Consider the following 19715-nt stretch of genomic DNA (forward strand, 5'->3'; position numbering starts at 1 on the left):
AATAGCACTATTGGCATCAACTCTGCAAAGCAAGAACAAAATATGCTCTGCTTACTTCCAGTGTAATAAAATTAAATATTATTCTCCTCATGAGATTCCAACACAGTTTAATCTAACTTTTCAGAAAGCATCTTCAGTTCCAAAAATATCTTTCTTTTGTACAAACATAGCAAAAAGGATTGAAAGAGAAGATTAGAGCTATGAATGGCTCCCAGCTGAATGAGAAATGGAGAAAACAGGACCAGCATTGCATAAATATCTTTCCTTAAACAAGCTTTTTGAAATGCCACACAATTAAAATTCAGTTCAAGTTTGACCAAGGTCAAATGCAGAACAAAATTCTTAAATAGTAGCTATCCCAAGTAAGTTTTTAGTTGTTCAAATTTGCTCCTCACAAGCGAAATTGACTAAAATTTCTCTATTAGAAAAAATTAAACAAACACAGTCTTTTGATCTGTATTAAAATTTCTATTTTAAATTTAGTTCTGCTGAATTCTAAAAGCAACTATATATGAATGTCAAAAATCAGACCAAAAGAGGACATAATTTAATATAGAAATAACATCCCTGGTTAAAAGTTCTGTCTCCTGAACCAGTAAGTGGAACTTTGACACATGCATCAGTTAAAAGCATTCATGGCCCATCTTACATAGATGTTAAAATACTTATGAGTTTCAGATGGCATGAAGCATGTTTTAGTATTGGAGGGAGGGGCTGCTTGAATGAGAAGCAATGTATAGTATTTTTCAAATTTTACTAGAAGTTGAAAATCACATGAATACATTTTGAGTGACATTAAAACATTTTCTTCTAAGTTCTGAGCGATATAGAAGTGATCAGCTTGTGGAAAGTACTGCCTAATGGTTTTAAAACTGTTACCTGAAAGCTAATGGTGATTTAATAAGAGATTGATCCATCTCTTGCATACTAGAAATTGTTCCAAGAAAACTCATTAAAAATAATACAAAACCAAAAACCTGTATAAACAAGAGCACAATTGGGTACAATGTTCTTCTGTAGTAATTTTAATGTAATTTAGAAGGATATTACACAGAAATATGGGCATTACACAGGAGGATATTACACAGAAATTGGACATATCTTATGTATTTTAAAAATTTTTTTTTCACTTGTTTGTTTTCTATTGTGACAAAAATTTAAGAAATTATCTTCTGGAAGAAGAGGTAGACAGAGATTTGATAAGAAAGATTGGTGAAATAGTTTCATTTCATTCTATTTAAAGATATTTAAAACTCTGTAAATTATTTTTAAAGTAAGCCACTTGAAGCCAGCAAAGCTATTAAAACTCTTCCAAGTTCTCAAACCCTCCCCTAAGATAATTTTTTTGCCAGAAGTTTAGTGGCTTTCCAACTAGTTTTCCAGGGAATCAGAAAGAAACAAACCCAACCAAACAAGCAACCAACAACAAACAAAACCACCAAAAACTCCAAAAACACCAAAAAAGCAAACAGTTGAAAAATGTTTCTTCCTCCATTAACTCTTCTAGCACAGAATCCAGATATGCAATCTAGTACAGAATTCAGATTTCTGTTTACTTTCTGTTGTTATGGATTGAAAGGTTTCCTTCATCTAATTATCTTCAAACTTTTCCTTTATACAATGCTTTTTTATTAGTTTAGTCTTTTTCTTTCCTTTTTGCTAGCTCGTTTTTAAAGGTGAATGTTATTGCTTTAGAGTAGACTACTATCAAACTCATCACATTTAAAGCAGGAAACTGAACTCCAGTAGGAGTCTCAAAGGAGGGAAAAGGCTTGCTGGTATGTACATCCATTAAGCAGCTGTGCTTGCCAAGTCCACGTACATTAGCTACTTTTGTGAGTTTAACAAATTTCATCTGAGCGTTCATTCTGCTGACCTAATTTAACAAGAAGGAAATTCAATAACAACCCCTAATATTGAAGCATTATTTCCCAAGAGACATTTAACAACACTTCTACATCAAATAATAATGTGTAGATAATGGAAAATATATACTGAGGGCAACAAGAAAGTGAAAAAAGGAAAAAAAAAAAAGAGAAAAGGAAACACTCCCCTCCATACACACACACACACACACAAAGAAAAAAAAAAGAGCGAGAAAAGAAAATTCTGTATACCCTTTTCAAAATCCAATAGTCTTCCAAATTTTAGGAAAACTGAGAGAGAGAATTTCAACTTTGAATTTCTTAGGGTCTTTGTGAAGAAACGTTTTTAATTATCTTAGAATAAATCTTAGCTCTCCTCCCTCACTCAGTGAGTACACACACTCAATGTACCCTTGTCTCGAAAGAACACAAGTATGACTTGTGATAAATAATTTCTCAGGTGGAGGACCACATCTCCATCTTGTACATGCAGATGTAATTAAGTATATAAAGCATATTCAGCATTAGTAGCTTATATGACAGATTGTTCTGTGTATTAATCAAAGTTCACAATGAAGTAAATGCTAAAATTTTAGGAGAAAGGGAAAAGGGGTAAATGAAATAATACATAGCTTCTTGCTTCTTTAGACCAATGGAAATGGGTATTGATGGGTTACTGAGAACAGAGCTGGGGCCAAAATCCTTAGTAGCAGTGACTTTGAGAAGTTCTTTGGACTTCCAACTGCTGGGGGAGAGGGGAAAAATGTTCTCCTGAGTGAATATAACCTGAAGACAATAACTAGTTCCTGAAACATGCCTGCACACAGACACACAATTTTTAAACTATGTCACTATGTTTCATAGTGTACCCACTTTAAAAATCCTGACATTTTATTATAAGCCCTTTTAATCAACACAGGCTTACTGGAAATAGCTTGAGTAACACAACAATATCAAATTGAAGTACAGAAAGAATTTCTGAAATTTTTACATAGCACTTCTTTGAAAAATAAAATTATTTAAAATGATAATGAAATATAGCATAAAGTTATTGAAAGAAGAGCACAAACGTGTGCTACTTACCCATAAAAATCAGCAAAGAGGAGAAAAAACAACCCAAGCTTATTACTACTTGAGATTTTTTTCCCACATGTGGAAGAAATTTCAAGGAAATGCAACCATCATACATGTTTTTTATGGATATGCAGAGAAGAATAGTGAAACTACCCTGATGAAAGTTTGCAGAAACTACACCCTGTCAAGATGACAAACCAAAGGTTTTATGATATACTGGAGGAAACAATTACCAGATGGTCTCACTAACAAAATCTGCTATTCTTGAAATGCTGGTATAGAAATAAAGTGGAGAGAACTTGACTAAATTTCTCTTGCTGAAATAGCATTTCACGGTTTCATTAGATGAAGGAAGAAATAAAATAAAGCAAAGCAAAAAACAAAAGTGGAGACCAAAACAAGGTGAGTTGGGAGAGGCTTGCCTTCTCCCTGCAATATTATTTCCCACAACGAGATTAAATTTAGTATTTCAAGATACTTGGAAAACAGTCCCTCATATTTTTAAAGATGTTTCCTACAGTTTAAAGCTAAACTCATCTCACTCCATATTTCAAGACCATCTCAAGAACTTTTTCTGTTTAAAAGTTTGCTTCTTGTCATGTTGTAGTTCTTCTGATGCATACGATATTCCCTTTTACCATTTAAAATACCCTGGAGAACTGGTGTTCTACCATTTGTAATTTCTAAAACTACTTTGTGTTAGAGTTTCGTGTCTCTTGATACTAAGATTAATAAAACACTGGAATTTTTGTAAATGAAATTGAGTGGAAAACATTTGAAGCAAAGGCAGCAGTGTTTAATGTGTAAGTTTCCGCAATATTTATCCCCCATTCTAAATAAAGAACACTTTTAGAAGTTTCTGAATTGAATTTTTTAATGGCTCTCTTACTTTTTTTTTTTTTTTTTTTTAGGAAATACTCTTACAGCAGCTACCTGATATATTGAGTATATTCAGTGCTCCCTCTATATGGATAACCTTTATATTTCTGACCAAGTTGCTTTCTATGTCATTATGCTTTGTATATGAAGGGTACAGTAGCAGCGATGATGGACAGTAAGGAGTGAATGCATTTCAACTTACATTGCCTCTTCTCTGTTTGCTTTCAGGATTTGGTTACTGTATACACTTCAGAGATGAGCTCCTGGAAACCACTTGGCTGCATCAGAAACTAGATACGTAAATTAAAACAAGCCAAGGAAAACAAAACTTTACGCTCCACTGCCGGCCGGCTTGAAGAGCATCGGCAGTGGAGAACTATGACAGTACAGCAAGTCTTATTACTTCTGCTGCTCTGGATGTGGCTGCCACATCCCTGCCACACAGAAATGCTCTTCAGAAGGACTCCTGATCTCAGACCCAAAAGCTTTGGAGGACGTGCTTTAGGGAATGATGGGAAAGCAATTCACCGCCAGAAGAGAGGCTGGATGTGGAATCAGTTTTTTCTTTTAGAGGAATACACAGGATCTGATTATCAGTATGTAGGCAAGGTAGGTTCCTCATAAGTTTTTCTGTATAATTTTAAAGTGTTCTTATCTTTCCACAAAGTCTTGCTTTCTATGTTTTATGCTAATGTGTAAGAAGCAGGTTTCCAAGAAACAGATAAACTGTTTCTCCTACTAGAATCACTAACCTAATATTGCTAGTAAGAGCTACTGACAAGTACTTGAAGGAAACAAATGAAAATATTTTTGACAAATTGTTTGTTTCAGTCCCTCATACCTACCAGCAGCCCACTCACTATGTCTTCATTATTAAAGCACAATATTATATAAAATAATTTTCCAACTCTGTCACTGAATATTTCATGTTTCATGCAAGATAGGGCATTATTTTTCTATGCTTATGTTTGAAGAATGCAACCTATTTTGAAAAAATATATACTTCCTCTTTACCTCTCCCTGAAAGTCAATTAACTGCAGGGAATAAAGTTCATTTGCAAACCATGTGATAGAATTCACATGGTTAAGAAGTGAACTGCACTAGGAGACAGCAGACTTGTACATATGACAGTGTACCTTACTACAGGATTACATAAAGAACACTGGAGGTGGTCTTAAAATTATTTTCTCTTGATATTTAAGTTTTCCCAAGTAATTTATTGAAAAATATGTAATGTATAATGCCACAATAATTTTCATACAAGTACAAGATGTTAATGCAGAATGGTAATTTTGCTGAGAATGAAATTTATTGTCAGCAGTAATGGGTACAACATAGCACCAATGTTTGGTTCTAAACAAAGAAATTCAATTTTCTATAAAGCAGATTTTGAGTATTTATGTGATTTTGAACTTGAAAAATACCACAGTGAAATGTTGGCTTTCAAAAAATCATAGAATCACAGAGCAGTGAAGATTGTAAGGCATGTTTGGAAATCATCTAGTCCAAACCCCATGCTCAAAGCAGCATAACCTTGATGTCTCTCAGGACTATATCCTGACATATTTTAAATAGCTCCAAAGTCAGAGACTCCACAATCTCACTGGACAAACTATTCAAATATCTGACCACCCACTCACTGAAATATTTGTTCCTATATTCAAAAGGAATTTCTTGTATATGACATTGTGCCTATTGTCTCTTGTCATGTCACTGAGCACCACTGAAAAGAAACTGGGCCTGTCTCCCTCACTTCTTCCCAACAAGTATTTATATACATTAGTATTGTTTGTGCTGAGCCTTCTCCAGGCTGAACAATCTCAGCTCTCTCAGCATCTCCTCATATAAGAAATGCCCTAATTCCCTACTCAACTTTCTGGCTTTTTCCTGGATTCCCTCCAGTAGTTCTGCTCTCTTCATGTGGGGAGCACAGACCTTGACACGCAAGTACAGATATATCTCAAGGAGGCAGAGGAGAGAGGAAGGATCATATCTCTTCCAGGTGATGGTCTTCCAAATGGAGGCGAGGGTGCTGATGGCCTTTGCTGCAAGGGCACATTTCTGGCTCCTGGTCAGCTTGCTGCTCAAAAGGACTTCAAGGTCACTCTGCAAAACTTCCAGCCAGCCAGTAGAGCCCCAGCATGTACTGGTGTATGGGAATATTATATTACAAAACATTTATTGGAAGAACTAAGGACACTGGAGGATCTGTGGAAGGAAATGCTCATTAATACTTATGAAATTTAAACACTAAGTAAAAATTTAAGAATGCGGGCTTATGAATGAGTAAACCATTTTTTATTTTTTGCTTTGAGTCTGTAATATTAGCACTAGCATCTAAAAAATGCAACCATTTCCAAAGCATGTTGACAGTCTTGTAAATGGACCCTATGTTTATTTCATACAATTCACAAGTGTAAAGTCATGACTCCCCGGTGTTCTGAAGCAAGTAGGCCAGTTCCCCAGTTTGGGTCAGGTTGATAGCTTTTGAAAACCGACCTTGCCAACAAAATCAAAACAGTATATTATTTTATTGAAACTATATTGCTTACAACAGTCCTAGGAATAAATACCTTTCCAGAGCACCCAGAACTTAAGGACCTTCAGAGGCATGCTGATTACTTTCTTCCTATTGTATTATTTTGGAATATTTATGATTTCAAATCATGAAGTGGGAGTGGTGTTGCTTAAAATTTTTTTCCAATCATAAATAAGTGAAGGAAGACTGTTTAGAGAGTCAAAAGGGTAACATTTTTTAGACTAACTCGCATTAGAAAAAGAGAGCTGTTGATAAACATTGAACAACTTTGGCTGGAAGAAAATAAGTGTTTGCAAATGTGAAGTGATAAGTAAAGATAAGTAAGATGATGGATTAAGAGTACAACACTGAGAAGAAACTTGATGAGCAGTTAAGACAGCCCTTTCATCTAGTTTGCTCTGCTCAGAATAAAATAGTTGTTAATCTGAGAAAGCAAATTTAAAATTAAACAGTGTATAAAATTTCCCAGTAGTAATTTTCTGACAAGTTTGGGAAAAAGGTAGAAAACACACATGAAATTAAGAGTAGCATAGCATGGTAGTTGTTCAGGGAGAGTTTTACACAAAGCAAGCTAATGGAAAGAGATATAATTATATGTAGAATTTAAAAAAAAAAGAAAAAGGGTTGTTGCATTAATTAATTAAATCTTTATTCTAATAGTCCAAAATCTATAATTATAGGCAAATAAATAATTACTGAATGAAACTTTTCTGTATAAATTTTATAGTATCTGTCTCCTTTCCCTTGTTTTTGCACTTACCTTTCCAAAGGCCATCTCAGTTCTATACTCAAATATTTCTGGATGTTTCCTTTAACTTCATTTTATCCAGAGACAGAATTTTTTTGACAGGTGGATGACATAACATGCCACTTTCCTGTTAATTTCTCTGCAACATGTTTGGAGATAGTGTTTGGAAATTTTGGGAGATAGTAAGAGCAGAAGTTCGAACTCAATGATTCATGGCCAAAGACTAAGAGAGTTTTTTTTTTTTCTTTTTTTTTTTTTTTTTTTTTTTTTTTTTTTTTTTTTTTTTTTTTTTGTTTTTTGTTTTTGTTTTTGTTTTTTTTTGTTGGTTTTTTTTTGGTGTTTTTTGTTTTTTGTTTTTTTTTTCTTGTGCAATTCCAGTGAAAGAATCAGCAGAACTTCCAAAGCTGATTCATCTGGGTTTATGGTTTATATCTTTTGCTTTCTGATCTCATGACTGATACAATTTTTCTTGTTTCTTAACCTGCATCTCAATATCTGTCAGGGAAACTTAATAACTGGTGAATATCAAAGTACTCTTGAAACAAGTGTCTACAATTCACAATGCAATTTTTGCACTCATTCACTGTTTAGGCCATGTTGAGAATGTTCAACTAGAATAATATGATTTAAATTGGGTTCAAGAGTTAATGTTACGAGATACATAATCTCGTAACAACCAAATCATTCCTTCTTTAAGTCAACTATCTGTGTGAAATGGTGGCAGAGTTATGAACATTCCCAGGTTTCTTTAGATCAGTATTTATTATTGTCACAAGAAAGAGAATGGTCATCCTTTCCTTTATGTAATACACAGCATCAGAAATCAAAAGAACAGAAATCAAAATTATCTAAGTGATTTTTGTATATGCAGACCCTCAAATAATAAGTCCAACTGTATTTCTACTAAATGTTGAAGTCATAAAGAAGAGTCATGTGGAAAACCAAATCTCTCTCTCTATATATATATATATGTATGTATAAAATAGAATTTGTCTTTGAGGTATCTTTGCAAAAATATAATGGAAGAAAATCTGAGTAAAAGTGGTCCTCCTAGTTTCAGCTAAAAAATGCAGAAATGTTCTAAAAGAAGTGTAAACCTCATGTCAGCAAACCCACTTTATTAATATTGTGGAAAGTTGGCTCATAATTTTTTTTTTTTCTTAGTATACAATTTCAAGGTCCATTTATTATTTTTCAAATTAAGTGCTGAAATTACAAACTATTATGCATTTTCAAACCTCTTCTGAAAAAGACAATTTACTTTGAGTATATCCAGAAAAAAAATCCTTTTAAATCTAAAGTTTATTTTCTACTAGGTGTCACCTAAAGGAGGCACTACTGTTTACCAACAATATCTTAGTACAGAGTCATTCAAAAATAAATTTACAAATGGATTCTTTATCTATCACGTTAAGGGTCATTGGTTGGAGACAGAAATGACACAAACTCACCAAGCATCCTCAACAAACAGCCAAGAGTTTATTATGACAGCTTTTTTAATAGGGAGTTTGAATTTCCTGGGCTTAGACAGCTGATTGTTCAGGGTCTGAACACTGCCCAGCTCTTCAAACAATGATATATTTGCATTTGGAGTTGGAAGGGATTGGTTGAGGTCTCTGTTTGAGTTCAAATCCCTCCTATCATTGCTCACCCAGGGACTTTTTCTATTTCTAGGCTTATTGAGTTTGGGGGGCCTCAGACTAGTTGCACTGTGGGCAATGCACTGAGACATTTAGTTCACATTAATTTCCCCTCTTATTATCTCAACAGATCTTGCCAATTTTTCACTTTTGCAGATATTTTCCCAACTTAGTTTTCTGAGATAGATATTGACTTTTTCTAGCAATTTAGTAAATAATAAGGATCAACTGACACAAATATTTCAGGGCTTCGAGAGACTGAAGTTCTTAGTAACACTGCAGTGCTTTTTAGTATCTCAAGGGATAATTTATCATATATTTGCACATTAATCTATATAACATTTGTGTGTGTCATATTAGAACTGTTACCAGAAAGGATTATCCTGGCAGTATTCACTATCACATGCTTGTAAGTGTAGTCATTATCTTTGATGGTGTAAAGAGCAGAACATGTCAACCTCACTTAGTTCCCTTAGCTTCGAGAATCCCAACACAGACATGATTCTGAGGAAAAGACTTAGCAAGCTGTGTGTGCATGACACATTTTCAAGAACAGCAGTCACAGTTTTAGTAACTATCTATTGACACTGTGGATGATGTACCATGTAACAGTTATAAAGATGTAAGGCAGTGAAGCCTCAGATGTTGCTTGTATTTTTCTTTCTGATGAAAAAACTATCAAAAGCACTGGTTTTGAAGAGGGTAGTACAAAAGATCATGTTTTGATTTCAAAAGATTCATCATCAGGTGTGACACATACAATAAAAGGTCCCAATGAAGTGATGCTATTGTAGTGGTAAGGTGAAAACTTACCAAACCCTTTAAAAAATTTCTGCATTTTGATTTCTGAAGGGGGTTTCTACTGTAGTTCTTTCTTTTGTAAAGACCTTTGCTGCTATGAGAGACTAAAGAGTAGGGTTTTGAATTGCAAGTGCTAATGTGCAGGCTTAATATTTGGTGTGAAGATCTGACTGAGAGATATAAAATGCCTTTCCTTTCAGGTGAGGTAATCAGCTCTGTGGCACTGAAGTTCAGTAGAGGTTGAATTTTCAGCTAGAGCAGATTCTCGTGACAGAGATCAATGAAATAGAATGGAAAGGGATGGAAGATATTCTGCAAACTGAATAAATGAATAGTGATCCATCAAGGTGAAAGAGGGCAGCTAGTCCTTTAACAATTTCCACATGAGGTGCTTTTGGTGTAACTCTACTGGAAGCAAAGTCCAAGTTATTCACAGTTTTGTATCTTCAAAAACCTTATCTTACTGAAGATACTGCTGTGTGGTGAAATTGACATTTGAGACACAACAACATTTAGAAATTTATTTCTTTCTCAGCAAGACTTAAAACATAGACTGAGAAGAGGGTTATTTAAGGCACCAATTCATTTCAAGCACATGAAAGATTGCTTTTGGGGGTACATGTGTCACCTCCTAGATATTTAAGAACAGGTCAAAGGTGTCAGAGTAAAATAATGTTTTCCCATAACATCAGAGGCATCCAGAGTTTCCTGTAGGATTGTCCTGAAGGCTGATCGATTTTCAGTGAGTGCTGAGAAAGATTCATTCTCAAAGTCAATTGGGACTTAGCTTAGTAGGAAGTTTATGACTACTTAGATTCATCACTTACTCTAAATTGTTAAGTGTGAAGAGGGTTGATATTTTCTGTTTGCAAAAAGACTGTTCCTTTGGAAACCTCAGTGTATGCTGGAGGCCCTGATTTCTTGCTTCATGAAACAGCAGAAGGTACTGGTGACAAAGAGCTAACCAGGCTGAATACTAAGGTTTTATTCTCATAAATAATGAATTTTTACTACTACTGTTCTGGATGTACCTTTACAAGACAGTGGGTTTTGCTGGATGACACAGAATGGAATTGACAGCTGTTGAAGAATGCAAAGGCTTAGTAGTGTCCACAAGTCTTTTAGTGATGATCAAAAGCGCCACAGTTGTTGTGTGCCTGAATTTGAAGCTAGATATGTTTGTTCAAAGACTGTGGCTTCACAGCGCTGTTCAGATGCCTGGGTGTATAAGTTTCTTTAAAATGTTGTCTGCTCAGAAGGAAAGAGGGGTTAAGTCACTTGAATAGGGCATGCTGAGGACATACTTAATCCAGCTGCTTAAGAGGATGAGTCCTAGTGTCCATATTATCTGATGATATTTTTTTCAGATATGCCCTATGCTGTCAATGAAAGACCGAAGTGAAGGCTCTCAGTTGCCTCTTAAGACTGGTAAAATTTTGGAAAGCATGAGAAAGCACAGAGAGCTACAGTGAAACTCCAATGTTTCAGAGTGAAATAGTACTAGAATGGATTACTGTCATTTTAGACTTTGTTTCATGTGCACAGACCACATCTAACAGAGCTGAAGGTATATGTTCCAAAGCAATTTTGCCCTTCTTGAGGAGTCCAGTGTCATTATTTGTTCTCTCAGTGAGAAATGCTGGATGTGTTGAATGGCTCTCTACTTCAAATTTGTCCTTAAAGATCTAACAGGTGGATTACTTGGAGTGTGCTTTTTCTCTAAAATTGTAAAGTCAGTAGGACTGTTTGTGCAACCATAACCAGCTAGCATTGCAAGAACCACGTTCCATAAAACCTGTGGGAGCCAAGGTATTGGATTGGACAAGAGGAGAGATGCATGGGAAGGAAGGAAGGAAGGAAGGAAGGAAGGAAGGAAGGAAGGAAGGAAGGAAGGAAGGAAGGAAGGAAGGAAGGAAGGAAGGAAGGAAGGAAGGAAGGAAGGAAGGAAGGAAGGAAGGGAGGGATATAGGCAAACATACCAAAATTAGAATGAAAAGTACTAAAAAGTTGAAACAATAGGCTTACTAACACTAGTATCATTTAATCTCTACCAGTTCTACTGGTTTGACAGAACTGAAAGGCAGCATGTCCTATATTTTTATATTATGTGACTAGCACACACGAGAAAGACCTCAGGGCATGCCAAAGCTGGTATGGGTATTGACAAGGAAAAAACGTCCTGGCTAACAGTGGTAATCTAGTTTTAATCAAACAGAAATATCTTCTTAACCAAATGGTATCATGAGAAGATGGAAATTCTGTGGGTTCATGTTGTAGCTGAATCAAATCTTCACAGGGAATGAAGTTTGTGCCAGTTTCAGGCTCACATCACATATCCGTATACACGTAATCGCTGGAGGACATTGTGTCACACTTGTGGCAAGTGATTCACTGGTAAATAGTGAACCATGGTCCCAAGATGTAAACCATGCTCTGAGATGCCAAGGCTCCTGTTATGATCCAGTTATTGATATCTGGTCAAATTAAGGTGCAAAGAGACCATATGCCTAAGCCAACAGTATGGATCCTATTTAACAATATAATGTGAGGTAGGATATGATAAAATAAAAAAAAGGGGAGAGAGAGAGAGAGAGAGAAATCAAGAAGAAGGTGGTAACCACCTATGGATCCAGTGGCATCCTCTTGGTCCTTCTTCACCTATGGCTTCTTAGTGGTGAGGCCATTCAAAACTTTGTGATATCTCTACATTTTAACAAGCAAAGGAATTAATGCTCATCGACAGCACAATTCACTTTTACTATTGCTTAAATGATTCCCTCGCTTCTAATGCTAATTAGTCCTCATGCTCAGTCTTTCCTTTCTTTCGAACCAGCGAGTTTTTTGAGTTGGTGCATCATGATCTTCCCCCTGCCAGAATTACCTTTTACCCAATCAGAGCTGATTCAGCACATTTGCTGCTTTGGCTGTCCTTGTAGTCCATACACGCTGTATTCTTTGTGTCCAATATCAGTGATGTGTTTTTCTCTTTGAGTTTAACTTCCCCCTGCATCTGAGATAACTCCCGGAAAGTAGTACAACCTTTATCTTATCCCAAGTTCCTGCTGTGGGGACTTCTCTTACAGTCCAAGTTTTGGGTATCCATGGAAGGATGTTTGGGTGGGCCTTGGTGTTCATTGATGGTCACAGATGCCATCTGTCCCATAACTTGCTATAGTCTTTGTTTGACCGGTGATATGTGCACAAGCCGTTGCTTCTTACACAGTTTGCCAGAGGGAGAATTTTTGCCTGGATGCGTTGCATTAACCAGGATGAGCTGACCAGATCTCTGTCAGGCCTGGAGCTCACGCCATCCTGTTGCTCTATTCTGTGCCTGTCTCATGGCAAAGCCCTTCTGGGGCCTGAACAGTGTTAAAGACAGGCAACTGTTCTCTTTAACTCCTCGCAATTCTAAAAAGAGAAGCAAGGCAAAATACTTAGGAAAAGAAAAGTAAGACACTAAATTGCTTAGGTAGACATATCTATATCCCAGGTAGGCACATGTGAATGCGCTTATATACAATAGCTGGAAGTTAAACACTAAGCATAGTAGAGGACCTTTTTCACTTCCATGGGTAGTTTTAGGCATACTTTGCATAATTTTAAAGGTCATGATAACTGAAGGAGTTACAGCCAAAGAAATGGGATATCACCTCTAAAATTATATTTGCTCAGCTTTCAAGCAAATACTAGTTTTACAATCTGTTCTTATATCTCCTTGGCTTCTATAAGACCATAAGCATTTTACTTACCAAGTTTAACATTTTTAATGGTCTTTAATTGGAATCTGCAATAGATCTTTACAGAAATGGGATAGGTTTAATTTTTTTTTCCCTCTAAGGAAAACAAACTAAAACTGAATGTAGGAGGTGCGAAGTAGAGGAAGATACTAATGGAAATTTTAAGTTCTGCTAAACAAAGTTATAAATGGATTGAAAATTAAATGAACTTAATCATTCTTCCTGACCAAAATGACCCTTTGCAAGCATGTAAAAGCTTTCTACTTCAAGCACAGCTTTTGCATACCCTTTGCAGGCATGTAAAAGCTTTCTGCTTCAAGCACAGCTTTTGCATACTAAAACTGGTTTGTTGAACTTTTGAGGTAAAGCACTAAAAAAGTATTTCTTATTTGCTGTCATATGTCAGGGACAGTGTTTTACCCTCCATTCTCCAGGCTTTCCCTGGGGCTCTCGCCTGCCTGCCCGTGGCTGAGGGGCCTCTACCCAGGCACCTGCTCTGTATATTATGACATGGTTGGCTCACATATATTAAAACAGCTTTTTTTAATTATTATTTCCTTGCACCTGTATCAACAGTTCTCAGTATTGTAGACTTACATGCAATGTTCATACTTAATCTGCTATGAGTGCTTCACAAATACTGCTTTCAAAACAGTGTGGGTGTTTCACTTCATGTATTTCCAAGTCCATCCATCTAATTGCTTTCAAGTTCTTTACCCTTATGCAAATACTTTGCAAGTCTACTCATAAACTAATGCAAAAATGAGTAAGGACAAGTAGCTGAATATTGTTTCCTCCTCTTCTGTCAAGTAAATGGAAGCTCCATGTCTAATGGTATTGAGTGCTTCAAGGTAGCATGGTAAATGCAGAACACTGGGAATATATGAATCATAGAACCATAGAATCTCCTCAGCTGGAAAGGACCCACAAGGATTGAGTTCAACTCCTGATCCTGCACAGAACAACCCCAAGAATCACATCATGTGCCTGAGAGCACTGTGCAAATGCTTCTTGAATTCTGGCAACCTAGCTTTCCCTAAATAATTTAATAAAAACTATCTAGTTTTGATACAAGGGTGAATAATATTATTTGACTTCTCCAATTTTTTTTACGCATTTATACTTGAGTCCAAGCCATTTATCAATTTGCTGAGAAGTGGTAAATGAGATTGAGGGGTCAATACAGTTCTGCTAGTCATAGGGGAAGGTTTCCTGCCACTGGTTTTCTCAGTATCTGAGAAAACTACTTTTAAATGGTAGATTTTAATTTTTATTCTAGTAATCCCAGTAGCAGTAGTTTGTAATTTTGAAAATAATTTCTAAAATAGATAATTCTTATCTGTGTAAGCACAAAGTAAAATAACATCTATCAGTTGTCAGGAACCTTTAGGAGGAAGATAGTCTAAATTACAGGCATGCTTCCAGCAGGTGTAAAATCACCAATAGGATACATTTTGCTGCCTTCATGAAGAACAGCTATAGCTCTCTTGAGTGGTTTTCATTTAGAGTTTGTATCTGATTATGCATTGTGCTTAAAACAACATCATGTTTCAAAATAGTATAAGAAACTGGGAAATGGTTTAATCTAAACTCTCCAGTTCCTTTCAGTTCAATTTATCTTTTGGTTTTAAAATTTTATCTGCTTGTCACAAATAGATAGTCCAAAAGGGAAAGAACTGATAAAGCTGAAATGATTTATATTCAAAGCCACAACTCAAGAGAAGTAGAGTCCGCTTCATCACAGTACATTCATTCACTCAAGGAATTAAAAAACATAATATAAAAGAGAGTTTTACAAATGTTTGACCTATACCTTATTTGAAATTATAAATGTGTAAATAGCCAATAATTTCAGCAGCAGTTCAAAGGCTGATTCTCTTCAGGGGCTTTTTTTTCCTTCTCTTGATTTTTTTTTTCATTAAATCAGATGCAGATGACCTTTTAAATATCCTGTACACACAGATAGAAAGGAAGAACTGGGAGTAATACTGTGGAAAAATTGGTGACTTGCAACAAAATACCCATGAGGGAGAGAGTTCTAAGAAGTTAAAAGTTGATGTTTACCCTTTTAAAATGTCTTCCTGCTGGAAGGTCTTCCTTATAAGAATGTTTTGGTCTTTGAAGATAATTAAAAATAAGCTAAAGCAAAAAGACTGTAATGGTAATTTCTTCTAAAGTCTCTAACACCTTTTGTTTTGAGGCAGTAACTATCTGAAGTCCCTGAAGACAGAGTAGGATTTGCTTGCAGGAGTAAACAAACATTGGTTCCTGCTCATAGGTGTTACTTTCTCAAACAATTATTTCTGTTTCCTGAGTTTTTTCGATTGCTATTTACTTCAGAGCATTTAAGGAGAACAGGGCCATTGAGGGGAAAAAAAAATCCTTTAATTTTACAATATTTTGGTCCATAGTAATTTTAAATATATAACCCTAGATGAGTTGAGTTCCTAATCTCTCCAAAACTGAGAACAGAAGTTACCTTTTATTTCAAATATTAAATTCATAGACCAACCAAATGCTTGAAAGGCAGGTAAAAATATTTACAGATGTGTTACACATCTGAACACACTTCAGAGCTTAGAAAATTATTAGCGAATAGTTGGGAGGCTTGGTATATTGAAAAGGCAAGCACTAAGAGATTTAGTCAAAGAGCTAGATGGCAAATAGGTGCTGAACAAAGAAAGATAATGTTCCGGGATATTAACAGTATTGTAGTTTTTAAAACTAAGACGTTGCCAAGATGGCTGCTTGCAATGTAGACTTGGATGACTGGGCATGGAAAATTTGAGTGGGAAAAGATTTTGCATAGTTGCAAGAACATGTGACAGCTGAAGAAAACCTTGTTGCTCAACAGCAATTCTGTTCATGTCTTCTGTTCCCCTTATCAAGGTTGTAGAAAAGCCTTTCTTCTTCGTATTACAATGCTTTTCTTCTGTTTCCTAGATCTGTGGTCTACAGTCGAGTTATGCTGTCCGGATTTAGAATTATTTAGAATTATTGTCTTACACACAATGCAGACCTATACCAAATTAACTTTTCTGGTGATATTTTTCTTTAGGCAGTAGTGTAGGTGCTCTCCCTGCCTCTGGAACTGTATTCCTTCAATCTTGTCTTTCCTCCCAACTTGCCTACATATGTATCTCAAAGCAGTTGGAGGGAAGACATAAGCAAATTAAGCTTACTCCTGGTGTAAAATTAGGAGTGATCATGCTGTCCTTCACTGCCAATGTTATAGTGATCTGAGGTTTTCTGGGGTTATTTTAGGTTCTGATTGGGTTGGTTTGTTTGTTTGTTTGTTTGTTTTAGGGTTTAATTAAGAATGTTTTTCCTTTCTTAATAATTCTCAAGCAAGTGAAATTTATTAACACAACAGGAAACAGAGGTTGGACATAATAATTTAGAATATTTCTGGGTGAAACTGGTGGCGAAAAGAAGCACAAAGACAAACAAAGAAAAACCCACCAAAAAACCTACTCCATAGAAAACTTTGGAAACTACATAATACATTAGAGATGATCATATGGGATATTTTGTCTCTTCCACTCTCAAGAACAGCTGAGAAAAGACACGACTACTCTTTCTGACCATTTGGTTTAGAAACTGGCATAAATTCAAATTTTTGAATCTCTATGCTGATGATTGTAATACCATTATAAATCTTTAGGAATTAGGTATCTTTAGGAATTGGAAATATTTAAGAAATACTATTTTAGAGTGAATATAATTAAAATTTTTACTACCTAGGCAATCTTGGATAGAAATTATCTATATTAGTACTAAATTATTAAAATCACATTGATATTTTAAGTGAGAAGATTGATTAACACAACTCTGTGAGAGGTGAAGTAGATGGGGAAAGAAAAAGAGAGTTCTATTTTTTAAATTTTGTTTTAACAAGTAGGAATTTAAAGAAATGTCATGAAAATCCATTTTGAGAAAGGAAGCAGGAAAGATACATAGAGTCAGGCAGTGTTCCAAGTCATGTTACTGAAACTTAAGAAAAGTTTTAATGAAGTGAAACTACTTGTAAAAAGTGAAATTAATGTGGCAAGTAGAATATATGACTTTCAGGAGAGGCCACTTGGGGAGAGCCATACAGCAAATAAATATCTATGAGGAGACAGAAAAAAAACATAACTTTTGTTAATTTCTATAATTTTTCAATTTTTTTTTTTTTACAGAATACTCCATTCCTTTTATATTTTTAAAATACCTGTCCCTTGTAAGAACTACTGTGCAGAAATACAGCCACATTTTTACACATTGTTGCATGAAGATGCCATACAGGGCTTAGAAATACCTCTAGCAATCAGCAGGATTTCTTAGGTCATTCAGAAAGGATAATGAGACTTCTATATAAATAATAGAGTAGGAATACAAGGAAAATGCTTAATTATCTATTTACTTAGGTCAGACTGTGTGACAGACCATTCTCTATGTGTCAGGAGTGGCATGTTGTTTCCTAAAAGCCAAGTAAAATAAATAGAATAGCTAGAGGACTGCTGATGGCTGTGACACTGGCAAGAGCTGCACAGGATTAATCAAGGCTTATCATTCAAGAATAATGGAAGAGATTTCAGTAATACTGATGTATTTCCTGGGAAAGAATAATGACATGCTATAGAAAACAAAGTCATTAAAGGAATCAGGAATACTATTTCAAGTGCCGTGTAAAAGTCTGTGTATCATAAAAGAGAATTAGGAAGTTTTCTAGGGATGGTTTAGAAATTTTTTACTATTGAAAGAAGAAAACTCAAATAATACACCAGGCAAGAGCTAAAGCTTCATGGAAATGAACTGATTCGGAGGGGAAAAAAAAAAGAGTATGTAAAGGATTTCTTTTGTTCTATAGACAAAACATAAAACGCCACACAAAGAAAATGAAACACCAGCAACATAACTAATATAGTAAACTTTATTGGTAATTAGGAAAAAGGAGATTAAGTAAAGGGTGCTTTTGATGTCTTACAAATGTCAGCAAATGTCACAGAAGCTTTATGGAAATACTGGCAAGGCCTATCAGCTGATTACCAGAGTTCACATAAATTAGAAATAATTTTTCATTATTGATGTAGTCCACAGAACACGTTTTTTTTAAACCATCAATTAACATTGCAAGGGTGAATAATTACTATGGAATACAGTTCTTAATTTGTATCACTCAAGATCAGGATAGGCTTTTTTTTTCCCAGTAAAAGTATTTAAGGAATAAAGTTCACTGGGGCTGATGATGGTGTCTTTTATGTATACACCATAACATGCAATTCTCTCTATGATTTGTCCTGAGATTTATATCCAAATCTAGTTATTTTGGCATTTTGCACTCTGATAGTCGAATAAAATGTGCTGCTTTGACAGGAAAAGTTTAACTTGTAATTATAGTTATGTACACAGTGTTAATAGAAACATGATTAAATTCAATTAAAAGTCATTATATGATTGTAATTCCCTACATAATTGAAGTGCCCACAAGGTGTCTAGAAGGCACCATTGTAGATAAATCCCCAAACTATCTCCAGGAACCTGGCATGCTGGGATTTCACTCCTAAATGCCTGTATATTAAAGCATGAGATGTGGGTAATAAACAAAATGAGTTAAAGACCTGCATAAAGCTGCAGTACTCTGATTCTGTTTGGGTTATGCATATTTGATGGAATTACTTCCTTGGCTGAAGTGTTGCAATGGAGGGATACAGATTCTTTAGGAAGGATGAGAAGGGAAGACAAAGAGAGGGAGTTGCCTTTTATGTGAGAGAGCAGCTAGAGTACATGGAGCTCTGCTTGGGGATGGGAGAAGGAATTAAGATTAAAGGGAGGACAGGAAAAGGTGACATTATAATGGCAACTTCCTGTGGGCCACTTGGCCAAGAAGAATAAATGGATGAAGGTCTCTAGAAACAGATAGAAGTGACCTCATATTCGCAGCAGGCTGAAAGAGGAGATTCTTCCTCTCTGCTCAACACTGGCAAGGCCATGCCTGGAGTGCCATGTCCAGTTCTAGGCATCCCAGTACAAGAGATGGACACAGTGGAGAGAGTACAGCAAAGAGTGATTAAGCACTGGAGCATCTCACATATGAGGAAAGGCTGAGAGAGCTGAAGCTCTTTGCACCAGAAGAGTCGAGTCTTGGGGAGATCTTATCAATGTACATGAACACCTGAGGGGAGAATACAGAGAGGGCAGAGCCAGGTTCCTTTCTGAGATGCCCAGTGACAGAAGCAGAGGCAATGGTCACAAACCAAGAAGCAGGAGATTCCTCTGAACTTCAGGAAATACTTTTGTTCCGTGAGGGTGACAGCACTGGCACAATCATTCTGCAATCTAATTTTATGTAATGATTTCAATTACAACTTCATTATTTAGTAACTGGTATATACGTAGGAATTTTCTTGAGAATAGTATTCCCTAGAATAACAGATTTTGTAATTTAC

At 35.6% G+C, this 19715-nt stretch overlaps 1 protein-coding gene across 1 annotated transcript in view; it reads left to right on the forward strand.

Moving 5' to 3' along the window:
* Positions 1-4196: 4196 nt before the first annotated feature.
* CDH10 (cadherin 10) overlaps positions 4197-19715 on the forward strand; it is a gene marked incomplete at both ends in the record, with an annotated part of 57994 nt that continues 42475 nt past the window's right edge. Inside the window, one exon of the mRNA XM_083880645.1 lies at positions 4197-4427. Coding sequence (XP_083736771.1) covers positions 4197-4427 — 231 coding nt within the window. The remainder of the gene's footprint in view (positions 4428-19715) is intronic.

This window comes from Zosterops lateralis (assembly GCF_965231275.1).
Source record: "Zosterops lateralis genome assembly, chromosome: 1".
Classification (NCBI taxonomy): Eukaryota; Metazoa; Chordata; class Aves; order Passeriformes; family Zosteropidae; genus Zosterops; species Zosterops lateralis.